The following is an 18,588-nucleotide window of genomic DNA, read 5'->3' as shown; positions in this document are numbered from 1 at the left end:
TTTGGGCTTGTGAACCCTCTGCTATCAGTCGGGAGAGTTACAGTCCTGTACTCTAAATCCCCAACCATGCATTATTTATCTACCCTTAATTACAGTAGAAGTTACGCTCTCTTGCCCTGCGTATCCGCCCACAGCCAGGTCCCCCTGCAGCCAGCGCTGACCCCTGACCTATTCCACTCTACAGTCTATAGAGGGAACCCTGGGAGATTAGAGTAGCTTTATATTAATCATCTTGTGTTATGGTTCTTTGGCTTCTTTGGCTTTAAAATGCTGTTGTGGTCTTCTAGCAAGTGCAAGCAGGAGCAGCCAAACCTCCAACTACACCTATACCCTCTAGGGCTTGACCAACGCCCCGTCCTGCCTGATTCTCCATCCTCCATTTCCCTAAATGAGCTGGCTAGCATAGCCGTTAGCGTAGAGTAAATCGCCCCAAACAGTTTACTTTTATGCAGATGTATATATTTTACTTTAGACCCTGTATTTTGTGTTTAATGTATGATACAAAGACATTCACTGTTTTCTTAAACCATGATTTAACATGCATGCACCTTATATTAATAGTATTTTTAAATTGTATTTCCCCCTGGGATGGAAAGGAGGGTGGGATTGGGGTGGGTGGGGAGGGCGGTTGACGCTATTTTTCGTAAAAAAAGGACCTACTGCTGCAATTATACATTGGAAATTTGTAATAGAAATATATATATTTTAAAATAGCTCACCCAGAATGAGGTCACAGCGCTAAAGATGGATGGGTGTAATCTGGTCTCTAGCCTTGCCATCTACTGTAATCAGATGGTGGGTCATTGCAGGGCCAGTAGTAGAATACTGGAGTAGAGATGAAGCCTGTGATTGCTTATAGAGCACTGTTATAGATCACTGCTTATAGAGCACTCTGCAGTGGAAAGAGGCGTACCTGAGTCTCTGCCATACCTGGAGGCAAGACTTCCACTGCAGAGCAACCATGGGAGGAGGGGAAGATATTAGCCTGAAATCCAAACTGATATGCTATGTTTCAATGGTGAAATGTAGCATATCAGTTAGATTCCAGGCTAGAAAGGTACTCCCATACTTCAGTAAATTGACATATTCCAAGATGCTCTAAAAGCTTCATGAACATTAGAGCATAATCACTCATGATTTAATAATATCGAAATCTCAATTTTGGAACCTCTATTAATAGACTGCCAAATGCTGCCAAAGTGTCTGCATGTCTGCGATTTCCAGATCAAATAGCCTTGGTAAATTAACGATTCCTCTGATCGCAGAGTTTGTGGGGATGGGGAGAGCCTAACACGGCATAAAATATTTAGTCTCTCTCTCTCTCTCTCTCTCTCTCTCTCTCTCTCTCTCTCTCTCTCTCTCTCTCTCTCTCTCTCTCTCTCTCTCTCTCTCTCTCTCTCTCTCTCTCTCTCTCTCTCTCTATATATATATATATATATATATATATATATATATATATATATATACAGGGCCTGATCTCCATTCAATTCTCAGATACAGTAGTCTTCAGGGATGGGGTTAATGCCACAAATTCAATTATAATTAAATTCCCTCTCCCGGTAAATGTATGTCAATTAAAATTTTAAAAGTCTTTGAATTCAGAGATAATTATTTTTCGTCTCAATTCCAATGTTAGATAAAACAAACAAAAAATGTTTAAGTGAGAAAAGGCATTTGTCTGAAGCCGAAAAGGGAATTCACATGAGCACCACAATGCCTATTCCACCCATGCTCTACCAAGGTTTTCCAGCACACAGCTTTGACCTACTACAGTAGCTATGATGGTATTGTACTTCCAGCTATGTGTAGGCAGGTTGCTTAGGATTCAAAAATAAATACAAGTACAAACCTAACTTTAAGCTACACATTATTTTGACAGAGGTAATACACTGTCCCTCGATAAGCACAGCGATTGATAAAACAGGACCATGTTTGAAACACAAGTAGTTCCGAGCTTATGTCAATATTACTCAGGTAAGCTAACAGCTCCAGAAATCAGGAATGCAGACAGGCTTTATCGATCTGAGCTAATGTGTCCAACACACCTGTTGTTATATTGGGCACCTACTGACCAAAAAATGATGTTATTATGATTACATTTTTGTCAATAACATGTTTTGCTAAAATAAAGGTTTAAGAAAATACAGGCATGCACCACATTACTACAAGACAAAACAGCTCAATCAAGCCAGATGGCTTGCTTTCATTTAATTAAAAGCATGAAAAGGTAACGTAATGGGATAATGTTTTACTGTGGTGCGTGAAGAATCCAATACTTTACATTGCATGCGGTACAAATCACATTATCGTGGAAGCACCTCCTCAAAGAGTATGAATTAGTCTGTTTGAGAAGGTTTGAATCCTAAGCAACCTGCCTACACATAGCTGGAAGTACAATACCAACATAGCTACTGTAGTAGGTCAAAGCTGTTTGCTGGAAAACCTTGGTAGAGCATGGGTGGAATAGGCATTGTGGTGCTCATGTGAATTCCCTTTCTTTTCTGGCTTCAGACCAATGCCTATCATCACTTAAAATTTCACTTTTAATTTTTCATTTCCATGATTTTTATACCGGAAGGTGATTATGCAACATTATTATACAACATTAAAATACATGCTCTCCTTGTGAACCCTCACAATGTAGAGAGCAAGGAAACAAAGACTGAAGCAAATATTTACTATGCGATTACACAATGTAGCTGGCTAGATGACTATAGGAGCGTGAAATATGGATTAATTATTTTCAATGGAAGGGTTCTTAAACGTTATCTCTCGCTAAGGCAAGCTGTTACCGTGAATATCATAGTCATCCCCCTCGGTGCGACAAATGCAAGCTGATTTGGAGGTAGTCCATCTGAATGTTCCCAGGGACAACGGTGGTCTACTCTGACATCACGCAGTGGAGGAGTTAGATGTTCCAGTGGGTGGAGGACATCAACAAGCGCATAGAGATGGCCTAGTGCTCTGTCAACCAGCTGGTGTTTGCATTTCTCTGTGACAGGCGCATGCCCACAATCTGCCACTCTGCCATAAATCACTGTGTCCCTGGGTACTACCGCAGGGCAGGGTTTCCCAAACTCGGTCCTACATCATTATACTGAGAACGTGTCAATTGTTAAAAGGATGTATTTGGGTGCTTTTGTTCATGTCTTTCGCGTGCCCTGATACTGCACAATAAGCAATGAGGAAGTGAATCGCAGCTGGGGTAAGTTTGTCAAAAACAAGACAAATCACACAGAAAAAGTGTCTGGACCCTTCTATAACATGCCATTTACAAATAAAATGAGATTTACTTCAGAAATAGGACAATTATCCTTTAAGTAACCGCCGGTCCTTTGTAACCATACCAAATGTAACATATCATACTAATTTCAGGGTCCTGGATTTACATTTACTATGTTACATCTGGTCTATGAGACCAGGCTGGCACACAGCAAGTCACGTAAGCAAGCAATGATCCTCATGTTGTTTTAACCTGGTGCAGCGTGTGGAGCCCCTGACTACATTTTACTTCTGGAATGGCGATTTCAGATTTTCTGTGAACACACTGAAAAGGAATTTGACACTGTGTTGATCAGTCGGCACGCATTTGTATTATAAATGTCAAGACGGCAGGAGAGGGAGTTTATTCTACAGGTGTTTAAAACAGCGATGCTGTCAGTCTGGTAAGCATGCACAGCTGAGGTTCTGTTTACATGTGAGTTTGGGGTTCAACCATTTACTATATGTGGTTCAACATAGCTAACTTACTGTTTCTTAACAATGCAATTTGTTTTCTTAGCTTTGGTTTTTATAGTGGTCTTGGTTGTTCTTAGTCGAGGAAATGTAGCGTAGCTAACCGCAGGTTTTGCCCTGTCTGAAATCTGGCTACCTCGTCTTGGTGTTACCATAGCTTGGTCTGTGCATTGCAAATGAACGTGATTAGCATGGCAGTTTCCCAAAGATTGGTGAGTTTAAACTTAATGTAACTAACTAGTTATAGTTTGTGTAAGAACGTATTATGTATTGTGGTGCATGAACTGGCCATACAAGTTAGCTAACGCTACAGACCATTCCTGGTCTGATGTGAGCGAGAAATGCCACATTCAATAACTAGCAATTTGCAGTAACAGCTTCACATTTCCTTGATACATTTCAGGCCATCAGTGTTATCATCACTTCATCTAACTTTAATGTGCAAGTAGAGATACAAACACACTAATCTGTGGAGATGGAGGACTCATAAACCTGCCTTAAGACGACTCTTACAGGAAAGTCTAAAGTCGGGCCTTACAGCAAAAAACGTCAGGGCCCGTATTTACAAATCCTCTCCAAGTAGGAGTGCTGATCTAGGATCAGGACCTGTATTTATAAAGTGTTTCAAAGTAGGAATGCCTTTGCCTTTTAGATTACATGGACGGGTGGACCTGATCCTATATTAGCACTCCTCCTTGGGCCCAGCTTCCCCTATCCATCCTTCATAATATAAAAGGCAAAACTGACCTCAGATCAGCACTCCTACTCTGAGATGATTTGTGGATGGATACGAGCCCAGGCTTCTTTGACTGATGATCACCCCACACCTTCACAGATGATCTGAGACTGCTGCACTGATGTCAAGTACCCTACCATAAGGTCCTTTGGAAAGGTTTAGTTTGGCTTTATGACGTTAAGCTGGTGATATCTGAAGATGACGCTTATAGACGGCAGACATATGTATTCCTGATGGTGCATGCCTGCTGCCTGCATGGGAGACAGGGAGAGATCCAGATCTCTGAATGAATTGGGTGCTATAACTGCTAAATGAATTCCTTTATCTGTCGGAGAGGCTGAATTTGAACAATGACCTCGTGTCCAAAGAATTTGAATATAAAGAAGAATTAAAAATCTAACTCACACAATGTCCTTGGAAAAAGAGGACCATTTCACCATTTTATTGTTGATCCATTTGACCTACACCAAACATTTGCCTCAGGCTTGGGTGCTTCATCTATCTGGGGACATTTATAGGTTGATTTTAAGACTTCACCCATGGCTGTCAATAACCTCCTGAGCTTTACATGCCATCCAATGTTCTCAGATTCTCAGACCCTGGCCATACATAGCAGCACAAAACCCCACCCCATGCCCTAGGGGTCATGGGAAACGCTGATCTAGAGCTTCAGAGTAAGTGGGACATATAGCAGGAGAGTGGGGCTAAGACAGAGCTAAGGACTAATTACACTGAGCCATTTGGCCAGGGGTGAGACTGCATTTTGTGGGCTGACCTGTGATCCTTTTGACCCCGGAGTCACCTCTGTGGGGTGAAGACGCTTAACCTCTCGCTGTGAGACAAGTGTCTTTGAAAGAGGAGACTGAGGACACTCTCAGCATGGAACAACTGGGCCGTGCTTATGTACATGACGTGTGTGTGTGTGTGTGTGTGTGTGTGTGTGTGTGTGTGTGTGTGTGTGTGTGTGTGTGCGTGCGTGCGTGCGCAAACATGCAGCATGTCTGCATGTTTCATGTCCGTTTTCACGTCAATAAATGGTAAGTAGTTACATGCTAAGTGAATTCTGATGTCGTTCAACACATTTACATTCATATGTGTAACATTGGATCATATAATATACTGTAACATGGGGGGACATTAAAGTATCCTTACCTTATCTGAATACACAAAGAACAGGATGAGTAGTATGAGCTCTGCCAGCAGGATTATCAGCAAGACAATGAAGAACTGCAAGAGAGAGAGGAGATGGGGGGGGGAGAGAGAGAGAGAGAGAGAGAGAGAGAGAGGAGATGGGGAGAGAGAGAGAGAGAGAGGAGATGGGGAGAATGAGAGAGAGAGGAGATGGGGAGAATGAGAGAGAGACAGAGAGAGAGAGAGAGAGAGGGCAAGAGAGGGAAATGAAGAGAGATACAGACGGAGAAAAAGCCGGAGAGAGAGAGAGGGAGGGAGAGAGATGGAGAGAAGGTGAGTGCCTGGGGGCCAGTGAACATCCCGACGAGGAGGTTTAATTCCTCAACAGATTCTCCCACGTAGCCCAGGATCTCCTCACTCTTTCAGCTGAATATTGACTCTGTCCCTTCGTCACAGCATGGGAGCGCAGCAACCGGCAGATTCAGAAATTCAATTTGAGGAGAGTTCTATTCATTTTGTCCTGTTTGTTTTGGATTTATTATTTGGGTCATGGTTCATATGAAAAAGGGATCACAGTGAAAACTGCACGGACAGTTGTTTATTGAATTTGTAGGTGGCCAGGTCAGCATTTGATTGTTTCATTGAATCTTTTGTCTTTTGTTGACAGGTCCCACAAAGTCTGTCATATTTCCTCCGGGTGTGCAAAGTTTCAGATTATATAGACACAAAGTTGGTGCTCTGATTGCTTAAACAGACACGATGTGTGTGTGAGTGTGTTTGTTTGTGTGAGTGTGCGAGTGTGTACGCGTGTGTCTGTGCGTGCATACACTCACTTTCATGTCTGCAATGTCAGCCGAGTGTGTTACACATTTCAATCTTGCCTTGAATTTTGCGATGGGCTCTTTCAACTTGTCTTGCCTAGCTTGAATCTCCTGACGGCAAAGGTTCTCTGACCTTTATCTATTTCAAATATTTCTAATCCAAAGAGAGTTTGTTCACAGAAGAACTTCACAAATAATATGTCAGACCGGTACCTCAGATCTGGCTGCTCCCAGGAGGGCTAACTTCACTCTGATGTTTCCAGACACACTGACAGATAGAAAGACTGACTGTTCAAAACATCCCAGGTTTGGGCGAATATGAAATACCCGTTGGCTCAATCTGATATGACTTAACAGCGATGTGGTATGAAACTTTTACATCAGAGTTCATTATTTATCACTATGGTGTTCTGACTGAGATCCAGGCCCCCCTCCCCTCTCTCTCCCGCTTTCTCTCTCTCTCTTTTTTTCCTCTCTCTCTCCCCCTCTCTCTTTCTCTCTCGCTCTCTCCGTGCTTCACAAAATTGTTAAAGCAGGTAGTGTATACCTACCGCTGTGCTGATGTGGAGGATTTGGTGTGCTCTTAACTGAGGCGTGTGCTAGCTTCTCCAAGGGATAGGAGATGTTTGATATTCCACAACTCTCATTTTTAAGTTGATTTAAAAAGTTTCACATCCAGTTATATAAATCTATTTTCAAACTTTGCTGATTAAATCAAACTTCAGATAAAACACTTGAGACTTTTTCAGGAACAACATGAGTCTAGAGACAAACAAGAGTATTCTTTGTGTTAAATAATTCAGGGCGCTCAGTTTTGTTTCTTACCAATACAATGGACGTGCGATTATGAGCGCTACATAATTCAATGATGTAAGTGACACACGCGTCCTCACACTGACACATCTTTCAAATCAGGCTGTGACCACGGCCCGTGGAGGAGAGCCGATGGGTTACTGTTCATTTTCAGAATGGGAGACTCCCGCAGCGGCTGGCGCTCGGGTTGAATTTTCTCTCTGAACCCATGAGGTTTTTACTGAGGATTCAACTCCCCGTTGAGCTCGTTAGCCTGGCTGCTCTACTGATGACCCATTTTGAAGAGTAATACAAATAAGGCTGCTGTGAGTGTGTATGTGTGAGATTTTGGTTTTATTTTAACAATGTCTTTGTTGGCCCAATAGTTACATCATTAAAAGCACAAACGTTACTTTGTTTAAACGGACCTAGAAAGTTAGAACCAAGCCCCCCTCCACGTCCACTGTAAAGAATCCCCCTGATGCCCCACACCCCTACACAGTCCTCCAGATCGTACACCAGCCCCCCCATATACTGTACACTTGCCAGCCGAGCCCACAACAGCCCGGGGTCCGTGATTCCCGCCTCCTGCATTACATGTTTCCTGGTATTTAGGCCCGCCGACATATAGGTCCAGAGTCAGCCCCAACCTTAGGCCTGTACACCACCCACCCAGGACAGAAAACAACCCTACCAGCCTGGAACAAGAAGAAAACTGATGCTACACTGTCTCCTTCTCCTTACAGAACAGACACCCCCTCCACACTAATGGATCAAGGTGCGACACCTATATGTTCTTAGCGATAGCGCCGTAAATAATCCTCCACTGTAGATCAGCAGTGGGCTTCCCCCGGGCCACCCTCAGCCCATGGAGATGGTCTTTCTGAGCCACCTTCACAGACACTGCGTACAGAGCCTTTTTGCTGGCTGTGCAAAAGGCCCCCGACTCCGGAGTCTTGAATGTTAGGATCATTTCCTCACCCTCCTGGTGTTCACCTACAGCGGCAGCAATGGTGAAAGGTGGTAGGTCAGTGTCATTCGTGGTTAGACGGTCCAGTCTCTGCCTACTCCCCGGCAGCTCTCTGAACGAGCCCAGTTGTACAGCACGGACCCCCTCCACCTCCTGCTGCAGCAGCCTGATGGACTTAATGTGTGTGTGCGTGTGTGTGTGCGTGCGAGAGAGAGAGAGATATCATAACTTACGCTCAGAAGCAGGCACTTGTTCTCCTTGATGGCTCCCAGGCAGCCCAGGAAGCCGGTCACCATGACGATGGCGCCGATGGCGATGACCAAGTTGGCAGCGGAGAGCGACGGGAAGGAGGGCGAGAAGGTGGCAAAGCTGCCCTGGGACACAGACAGCCAGATGCCCACGCCGAGCAGCCCACAGCCACACAACTGCAACGCAAGAGATCAGAAGAGAGGAAACCAGGTAAGTCAGGTAGAAAGTAGACTCATCACAAAGAACTATCTGTTCAGGATGAATTGAAGTCGGCAGAAAACATGCCATTCAATGTTTCCACAGTATCTTTGCAGTACCGAAACGAGCATGCATATTCACACATAATGCCAAATGTTATATTCCCAGAGAAAATGTGTATTTTCATAGTCTTCACAAAGTACAAATCAAAGGGACCATATAAATATCCTCAGAAAGGCTGTGTCGGTAGGCAGACCTCCCTTTACTCACCAGCATCCATCCCAAACACCCACAAAACAAGAGCTTTCTCAACTATTCCAGAACATGAACTGATTCTGTTCAACCAATAAGAGCTCCACTGGAAATTAGGAGCAGAAATGCTTTCTGCAGGTCTGAGCAGCTTACTGACGTTGAACAAACACAGAATTACACACACACTGAATGTAGTCTAGGCTGATAACACTTGTAGGGATACAGCACACCTCTAGGGGGAGCAGTTCCCCAGAGCTGGAATTCCTCTACAGTCCACTGCCCCCTAAAGAGAATCTCTCTGCGGGGCCTCGTTGAAAGTCTCTCAGATCTAGCATGCACTCCGTTAATGCACCGCACTGTTTTTGGAAGAGCCTGATTGGCAGAGAGTTGCCTGGGTTCTGTCTGTGGATGTTCCGCCCATCCAGGAGTGGTAAGAGCAGACAGGACAGACTCTGGCTGCATCCCAAAAGGCAACCTTTTCCCTATATAGTATATTACTTTTGACCAGAGGCTTATGGAGCTCTCGTCATTTGAGACACAGCCTAATACGATGATTTGGGCAGACAGTGCTGCGCTGCAGCCCGCCATGCCTGCTGGCCCCAGTGAAATATCAGCGGGTAGGTAAGTGGTGACATTTTCACTCCGCCTAATATAATTAAATATCCAATGCAATCTTGTCATGAATAACAAATTACAATGAGGTGAAATATGGTTAGACGCCATGGTAAATCTTAGCACCTTCCTCCATCCCTCCCGCCTTTCCTTCCCTCCTTGTGGAGAGAAAGTGTACATTGTATATTTAAAACTCTTGACACTGGATGTCTTTGGCAGTGCAGTCATCTCTAGACATTAACACATCAGTGCTCCTGAACACATTAACGCCCGTCAGCGATATATGGAGCCGTGTGCTGTGCACTAACCAACCTGCAGCCACAACACAGGAACACAGGCGAACCTGGACTCGTATTTCTGAAGAGAATTAGACAAAAACAAAATAATGAATCACACGTACAGTGTATCCCCGAGCTAAATGAGTTGGTTAATTGGACTGACAAATAGCTCTTTCAATAACTCTAAGCGATGAGCACTTAACGAACAAGCGTTTCGCTACACTCGCATAAACACCTGCTAACGTGTATGTGACCAATAAAATTTGATTTGATTTGGCTTACATCCAGAGATGACAAATGGCTCTGTCACCCTGTCTCAACATCATCGACACCCTCATCTAAGAGCCCCACCAAATTGTGACCTTTCACAACATATAGTAAAAAAGAAACAAGCGCCGCATATGAGAGTGGGTCTAAGAGGGTTGGTAGTGTATATATACGAGTGTGTATGAGAGTGGGTCTAAGAGGGTTGGTAGTGTGTATACGAGTGTGTATGAGAGTGGGTCTAAGAGGGTTGGTAGTGTATATACGAGTGTGTATGAGAGTGGGTCTAAGAGGGTTGGTAGTGTATATATACGAGTGTGTATGAGAGTGGGTCTAAGAGGGTTGGTAGTGTATATATACGAGTGTGTATGAGAGTGGGTCTAAGAGGGTTGGTAGTGTATATACGAGTGTGTATGAGAGTGGGTCTAAGAGGGTTGGTAGTGTATATATACGAGTGTGTATGAGAGTGGGTCTAAGAGGGTTGGTAGTGTGTATACGAGTGTGTATGAGAGTGGGTCTAAGAGGGTTGGTAGTGTATATACGAGTGTGTATGAGAGTGGGTCTAAGAGGGTTGGTAGTGTATATATACGAGTGTGTATGAGAGTGGGTCTAAGAGGGTTGGTAGTGTATATATACGAGTGTGTATGAGAGTGGGTCTAAGAGGGTTGGTAGTGTGTATACGAGTGTGTATGAGAGTGGGTCTAAGAGGGTTGGTAGTGTATATACGAGTGTGTATGAGAGTGGGTCTAAGAGGGTTGGTAGTGTATATACGAGTGTGTATGAGAGTGGGTCTAAGAGGGTTGGTAGTGTATATACGAGTGTGTATGAGAGTGGGTCTAAGAGGGTTGGTAGTGTGTATACGAGTGTGTATGAGAGTGGGGTCTAAGAGGGTTGGTAGTGTATATACGAGTGTGTATGAGAGTGGGTCTAAGAGGGTTGGTAGTGTATATACGAGTGTGTATGAGAGTGGGTCTAAGAGGGTTGGTAGTGTATATACGAGTGTGTATGAGAGTGGGTCTAAGAGGGTTGGTAGTGTATATACGAGTGTGTATGAGAGTGGGTCTAAGAGGGTTGGTAGTGTATATACGAGTGTGTATGAGAGTGGGTCTAAGAGGGTTGGTAGTGTATATACGAGTGTGTATGAGAGTGGGTCTAAGAGGGTTGGTAGTGTGTATACGAGTGTGTATGAGAGTGGGTCTAAGAGGGTTGGTAGTGTGTATACGAGTGTGTATGAGAGTTGGTCTAAGAGGGTTGGTAGTGTGTATACGAGTGTGTATGAGAGTGGGTCTAAGAGGGTTGGTAGTGTGTATACGAGTGTGTATGAGAGTGGGTCTAAGAGGGTTGGTAGTGTATATACGAGTGTGTATGAGAGTGGGTCTAAGAGGGTTGGTAGTGTGTATACGAGTGTGTATGAGAGTGGGTCTAAGAGGGTTGGTAGTGTATATACGAGTGTGTATGAGAGTGGGTCTAAGAGGGTTGGTAGTGTATATACGAGTGTGTGTATGAGAGTGGGTCTAAGAGGGTTGGTAGTGTATATACGAGTGTGTGTATGAGAGTGGGTCTAAGAGGGTTGGTAGTGTATATACGAGTGTGTATGAGAGTGGGTCTAAGAGGGTTGGTAGTGTGTATACGAGTGTGTATGAGAGAGGGTCTAAGAGGGTTGGTAGTGTATATACGAGTGTGTATGAGAGTGGGTCTAAGAGGGTTGGTAGTGTATATACGAGTGTGTATGAGAGTGGGTCTAAGAGGGTTGGTAGTGTGTATACGAGTGTGTATGAGAGTGGGTCTAAGAGGGTTGGTAGTGTATATACGAGTGTGTATGAGAGTGGGTCTAAGAGGGTTGGTAGTGTATATACGAGTGTGTATGAGAGTGGGTCTAAGAGGGTTGGTAGTGTATATACGAGTGTGTATGAGAGTGGGTCTAAGAGGGTTGGTAGTGTATAAACGAGTGTGTGTATGAGAGTGGGTCTAAGAGGGTTGGTAGTGTATATACGAGTGTGTGTATGAGAGTGGGTCTAAGAGGGTTGGTAGTGTATATACGAGTGTGTATGAGAGTGGGTCTAAGAGGGTTGGTAGTGTATATACGAGTGTGTATGAGAGTGGGTCTAAGAGGGTTGGTAGTGTATATACGAGTGTGTGTATGAGAGTGGGTCTAAGAGGGTTGGTAGTCTATATACGAGTGTGTATGAGAGTGGGTCTAAGAGGGTTGGTAGTGTATATACGAGTGTGTATGAGAGTGGGTCTAAGAGGGTTGGTAGTGTATATACGAGTGTGTGTATGAGAGTGGGTCTAAGAGGGTTGGTAGTCGTATATACGAGTGTGTATGAGAGTGGGTCTAAGAGGGTTGGTAGTGTATATACGAGTGTGTATGAGAGTGGGTCTAAGAGGGTTGGTAGTGTATATACGAGTGTGTATGAGAGTGGGTCTAAGAGGGTTGGTAGTGTATATACGAGTGTGTATGAGAGTGGGTCTAAGAGGGTTGGTAGTGTATATACGAGTGGGTCTAAGAGGGTTGGTAGTGTATATACGAGTGGGTCTAAGAGGGTTGGTAGTGTATATACGAGTGTGTATGAGAGTGGGTCTAAGAGGGTTGGTAGTGTGTATACGAGTGTGTATGAGAGTGGGTCTAAGAGGGTTGGTAGTGTATATACGAGTGTGTATGAGAGGGTTGGTAGTGTATATACGAGTGTGTATGAGAGTGGGTCTAAGAGGGTTGGTAGTGTATATACGAGTGGGTCTAAGAGGGTTGGTAGTGTATATACGAGTGGGTCTAAGAGGGTTGGTAGTGTATATACGAGTGTGTATGAGAGTGGGTCTAAGAGGGTTGGTAGTGTATATACGAGTGGGTCTAAGAGGGTTGGTAGTGTATATACGAGAGTGGGTCTAAGAGGGTTGGTAGTGTGTATACGAGTGTGTATGAGAGTGGGTCTAAGAGGGTTGGTAGTGTATATACGAGTGTGTGTATGAGAGTGGGTCTAAGAGGGTTGGTAGTCTATATACACGAGTGTGTGTATGAGAGTGGGTCTAAGAGGGTTGGTAGTCTATATACACGAGTGTGTGTATGAGAGTGGGTCTAAGAGGGTTGGTAGTGTATATACGAGTGTGTGTATGAGAGTGGGTCTAAGAGGGTTGGTAGTGTATATACGAGTGTGTATGAGAGTGGGTCTAAGAGGGTTGGTAGTGTATATACGAGTGTGTATGAGAGTGGGTCTAAGAGGGTTGGTAGTGTATATATACAAGTGTGTATGAGAGTGGGTCTAAGAGGGTTGGTAGTGTATATATACGAGTGTGTATGAGAGTGGGTCTAAGAGGGTTGGTAGTGTGTATACGAGTTTGTATGAGAGTGGGTCTAAGAGGGTTGGTAGTGTGTATACGAGTGTGTATGAGAGTGGGTCTAAGAGGGTTGGTAGTGTGTATACGAGTGTGTATGAGAGTGGGTCTAAGAGGGTTGGTAGTGTATATACGAGTGTGTATGAGAGTTGGTCTAAGAGGGTTGGTAGTGTATATACGAGTGTGTATGAGAGTGGGTCTAAGAGGGTTGGTAGTGTGTATACGAGTGTGTATGAGAGTGGGGTCTAAGAGGGTTGGTAGTGTATATACGAGTGTGTATGAGAGTGGGGTCTAAGAGGGTTGGTAGTGTGTATGAGAGTGGGGTCTAAGAGGGTTGGTAGTGTATATACGAGTGTGTATGAGAGTGGGTCTAAGAGGGTTGGTAGTGTGTATACGAGTGTGTATGAGAGTGGGTCTAAGAGGGTTGGTAGTGTATATACGAGTGGGGTCTGTGAGGGTTGTGTGATGGTTATGTGAAGGTTTTTTGATGGGGGGCTGGCCCACTGGGGCAGAGCCTGAGGGGTAAACTCCTGTCTGCTGATGATGGTGGCGTCGAGAGACGTCTCCATGTTAATGAGTCCTACAGGGTCTGTAACTCTGGACATACTGTATAAACCTGGGGCCAGTCACAGAGTTCAGGCCATTAAACCCCCATCAAATGCCCCCAGGGGCCGTGTGTTGAGTGGAGGATCACTCTCATTAACCTGTGACATTTCCATTGGGCGGGCTGTGTGGCCTGTGTTTGTGTAGGCTAGAGTTGACGGGAGATACTGCTTTGTATATACAGGGGGGCTTCTGGGGGTCGGCATATCCTTTTAAGACCTGAAATGGAGGCGAAAATGTCCTGGTTGTTAAAAATCAGGAGGCGCTAACGGAAAACCTTGTGTAATAAGTACGTCAGTACCTCAGCTCAGCAAAAACGGTTGCTGAGTTGAAAGTATTGAGATTCTACCAAAGATAATGTGTTGCCTTGCCAGGGACCGGATCCTGACAGCCTGACTAAAAGTACAGAATATATCAGTGACTCCCGAGTTGTGCAGCGGTCTAAGGCACTGCATCGTCCGGGTTTGGCCGGGGTAGGCTGTCATTGTAAATAAGAATTTGTTCTTAACAGTGGTGTTAAAGTACTACCTAAGTAGGTTTTTGGGATATCTGTACTTTACTTACTATTTATATTTTTGACAACTTTTACTTTTACTTCACTGCATTCCAAAAGACAATAATGTACTTTTTACTCCATACATTTTCCCTGACACCCAAAATTACACATTACATTTTGAACGCTTAGCATGGCAGGAAAATGGTCCAATTCACACACTTATCAAGAGAACACGTGGTCATCCCTTCTGCCTCTGATCTAGCGGACTCACTAAACACAAATGCATCTTTTGTAAATGATGTCTGAGTGTTGGAGTGTGCCCCTGGCTATCCATACATTTTTTAAACAAGCAAATCGTGCCGCCTGCTTTGCTTAATACAAGAAATTTAAAATTATTTATACTTCTACTTTTGGTACGTAAGTATATTTTAGAAATTACATTTACTTTCGATACTTAAGTATACTTAGAACCAAATACTTTTAGACTTCTACTTTTACTTGAGTAACGTTCTATTAAGGTATCTATACTTTTACTCAAGTATGACAATTGGGTACTTTTTCCACCACTGGTCCTTAACTGACTTGCCTAGTCAAATAAAGGTTACACATAACAAACTCCTGTGAAGGTTGGAGGATGGACAGAGAGATGAGTCCATGAAGCCTCAAAGCGAGGGACACTCGTTTGAGCAGATCACGGACCGTTCAATCCCACAGTAGCTTGGCCAACCGATGGGCGTCCTATTCAAACGGACGCGGGAGCTTTTGTTCCTTCCCCTCAGAAAAACAGCAGTAAAACAAACAACTAACTTGCTGTGTGACTGAGAAAGAGAGAGACTCAGGAGCATCAGTTGTTTGTTTGGGTGGCGTTAGATTGAACGACCCTCAGCTCAGTATGGGCCTCAATCACCTTAATAATACATAACCAACCACTGGGAGGAGTGAGCCGGGGGGATGGTCCCCGATTTAAAAATGGAAAATGGAAATGTCAACTGGAAATGCTGTGAAAGGTCACATTTGTCTCTATGCTGAGTGGATAAAATGCAGATAGATCTCCCAGCTCATGAGGCCACAGCCATCGAAACAGAATTACTACAACAGGCTTTCCAATTCATGTCAATGGGTCTGTGACAGGTGGACCGGCATCCATATTGAGTGTACCCATAGGAGTAGAGCAAAAAAACATGCTTTTGTCGTTCCAGTAATTTTATCTCTATGGCCACAGTTCATGTTGTGTGAGAGGGTGCATTGTGAGGACTCGGAGTGGGTGGGTACTATTAGGTGGGTAGGTGGGTAAAAACTAGGTGGGTAGGTGGGTAAAAACAATTGTAAGTGGCTCCCTGTGCGTGCCCTTGCAGCGACAGTCTCTCTCACTAAGCTTTGATATTTTAAGTAGAAATTGTGCACCAATATAGAATTTTAAAAGCCTGTTATATTAAATGAAGTGCCCTTTAATATAGACCACATGGAGAATTCGATAAATCCGATTTTTAAATATGAATAAGGACTTGCTAAAGTACCAAAATTCAGCATTTTGACATGTCCCTCTGTCAACCCTCTTTCACTTTTTATGAAGTTGAACATGTGCTCTTTATGACAGAATGTTAAAAAAAAATGTAAGCCCGAATTGGTGGAATGACCCAGGTACGTTATGAGGACAGGCAGGTTGGATTTATGAGGAAAGGGAGCACGAGAGGTAAGCCAGTCCAGGTGGGGGGAGGATCCCGTGCCTCTAGTTGATTGTGACTAATGCCCGAGTGTAGGAAAGCATCCAAGGTTGTCTGCTGTAAGTGATTGTGAAGCCACCCAGCCCCCACCCAATCTGTCTGATCTCTCTCGGTGTAATCTCTGTCTCACTACACCACTGCTACCAGCTCCAATGTCAAACGTGAAAGGATGTTATGTAGGGAAGCCCAGAGTAGAGAGCGAGGCCTGCCAATTGGTGGTATGACCTTCGATGGTCGTGACTGACCTCGGGCCTGCCTGAGGCGCTTATCCTGTTTTCATTTCACACACTCGGCTTGTTTTCACATCCAATCTATGTGGATGGATCTTGTATAATGTCACAGTAGGATTTCAAGGTACAGGATGAGGGGTTGTAAACAGACTTAATGCACAGAAGTTTACAGTAGTAAACGTCAGAAAGTTAGGTTTAATCTCGAATGTTTCCCATCCCCTAAAGCTATGCGTTAGTAGTCCCGCGTTACCATACTCCCAAGTCTTATTTACCACTTGGCTGTCCGGAGAAGGAAAAACCTGGCGTCGAGGCTAACTATGAGGGAATAGGAAGCTATATAAGTGTTTAGCTTAAAGTAACGTGTCAGTTGGGTATTTTGGCACCGGCTGCATTAATTAACTCTGTTGAACAGGCCAGGAGAGAGTGGGAGAGGGGCAGGTTCTGCTCCGTCTCAGCGCCCACAATCCCCCTGGCTCCCTGTGCGCACCCTTGCAGCGACATAGCCTCTCTCATCAAGTCATTACTGGGAGTGTGTGGGATTGGTACGCTGCTTTCTATTACCTGATAGGAATTCTCCTCAGGCAGAGTTACGGTAACAAGCTTGTACTGTTTGATGGAGATATGTTCAATGTTTTTAGTTGCATCATGCCGTTCAAATAGTTTTTGGCATACTGTATGTATATAGTGTATTTCTGGAGATACTATAACAAGTTACATGACTGCTTGAGGTGGGAGTGAGTAGGGGTAGGGAGCGATGCAGTTTATTGAACCGTAGCAGTGAAGGACATGTCTACCTCCAGATTTCATAATACCTTGGAACATTCTATATATTGGACATTTTAGTCATTTGGCAGACGCTGTTATCCATCGCGACTTACAGGAGCAACTAGGGTTAAGTGCGTTGCTCAAGGGCACTTCGACTGATTCGGTAACACATTATTTGGATAGTCCATCTGTAGATGCTCTACAGATTATCAAGAGACTATCAGTAACATTTCAATTTACTAACTCTAGCTTACTAACTCTCATGAAATGGGATTCCATGGCCAAGCAGCCGCACACAAGCTTAAGATCACCATGTGCAATGTCAAGCGTCGCCTGGAATAGTGTAAAGCTCGCTGCCATTGGACTCTGGAGCAGTGGAAACACGTTCTCTGGAGTGATGAATCACGCTTCACCATCTGGCAGTCCGACGGATGAATCTGGGTTTGGCGTATGCCAGGAGAACGCTACCTGCCCGAATGCATAGTAGCAACTGTAAAGTTTGGTGGAGGAGGAATAATGGTCTGGGACTGTTGTTCATGGTTCGGGCTATGCCCCTTAGTTCCAGTTAAGGGAAATCTTAACACTACAGCATTCAATGACATTCTAGACGATTCTGTGCTTCCAACTTTGTGGCAACAGATTGGGGAAAGCCCTTTCCTGTTTCAGCATGACAATGCGCTGTGCACAAAGTGGGGTCCGTACGGAAATGGTTTGTCGAGATCTGTGTGGAAGAACTTGACTGGCCTGCACAGAGCCCTGACCTCAACCTAAACGAACACCTTTGGGATGAATTGGAATGCAGACTGCAAGCCAGGCCTAATCGCCCAACATCAGTGCCATACCTCACTAATGCTCTTGTGGCTGAATAGAAGCAAGTCCTCGCAGCAATGTTCCAATATCTAGTGGAAAGCCTTCCCAGAAGAGTGGAGTCTGTTATAGCAGCAAAGGAGGGACCAACTAAATATTAATGCCCAAGATTTTGGAATAAGATGTTCGACCAGCAGGTGTCCACATACTTTTGGTCATGTTGTGTAGTTGTTTGATAGTATGACCATCTGTAGAGCATGGAAAATCCACACTATCCAGATAAAGTGTGACCACAAATTCAACTTATTCTGTGGTTGAAGGGCTGGAGTCCAAATCCCTGGAATTCAGCAATAGAAAACACTCAATTCAATACAAGTCTATAGCTCTCAACATTTAATTAAAAGTTACATAGACATCTCTTTAGGCTAGAAAGAGGACATTGAGTGTCAAGGTTCAAAGATTTGTGACTAGACTAATGTTCCTTTTATCCAAGCCTTTTGTGGTCAGATTGAGTTGTGCTAAGTCTAAAGTCCAAATGTCTTTGAAGGCTCGCTCGCTGTCAGTGTTGTGGCTGTGGTGAGTGGTGAGGAGCAAA

The 18,588-nt window shown here is 44.2% G+C and overlaps 1 protein-coding gene across 3 annotated transcripts in view; it reads right to left on the bottom strand.

The window, feature by feature from the left end:
* Positions 1-18,588, bottom strand: part of tspan9a (tetraspanin 9a) — a 287,169-nt gene that overhangs the window by 27,064 nt on the left and 241,517 nt on the right. For all 3 annotated transcript variants that reach the window (XM_014147922.3, XM_014147921.3, XM_014147924.3), the window contains 2 exons: positions 8,419-8,610; positions 5,624-5,698 (listed from right to left, as the gene is read on the bottom strand). In XM_014147922.3, coding sequence (XP_014003397.1) covers positions 5,624-5,698; positions 8,419-8,610 — 267 coding nt within the window. The remainder of the gene's footprint in view (positions 1-5,623; positions 5,699-8,418; positions 8,611-18,588) is intronic.

This window comes from Salmo salar, chromosome 16 (assembly GCF_965601325.2).
Source record: "Salmo salar chromosome 16, fSalSal1, whole genome shotgun sequence".
Lineage (NCBI taxonomy): Eukaryota > Metazoa > Chordata > Actinopteri > Salmoniformes > Salmonidae > Salmo > Salmo salar.
Note: the sequence above shows the minus strand (reverse complement) of the source record. Positions and strands in the feature narration are given on the sequence as shown.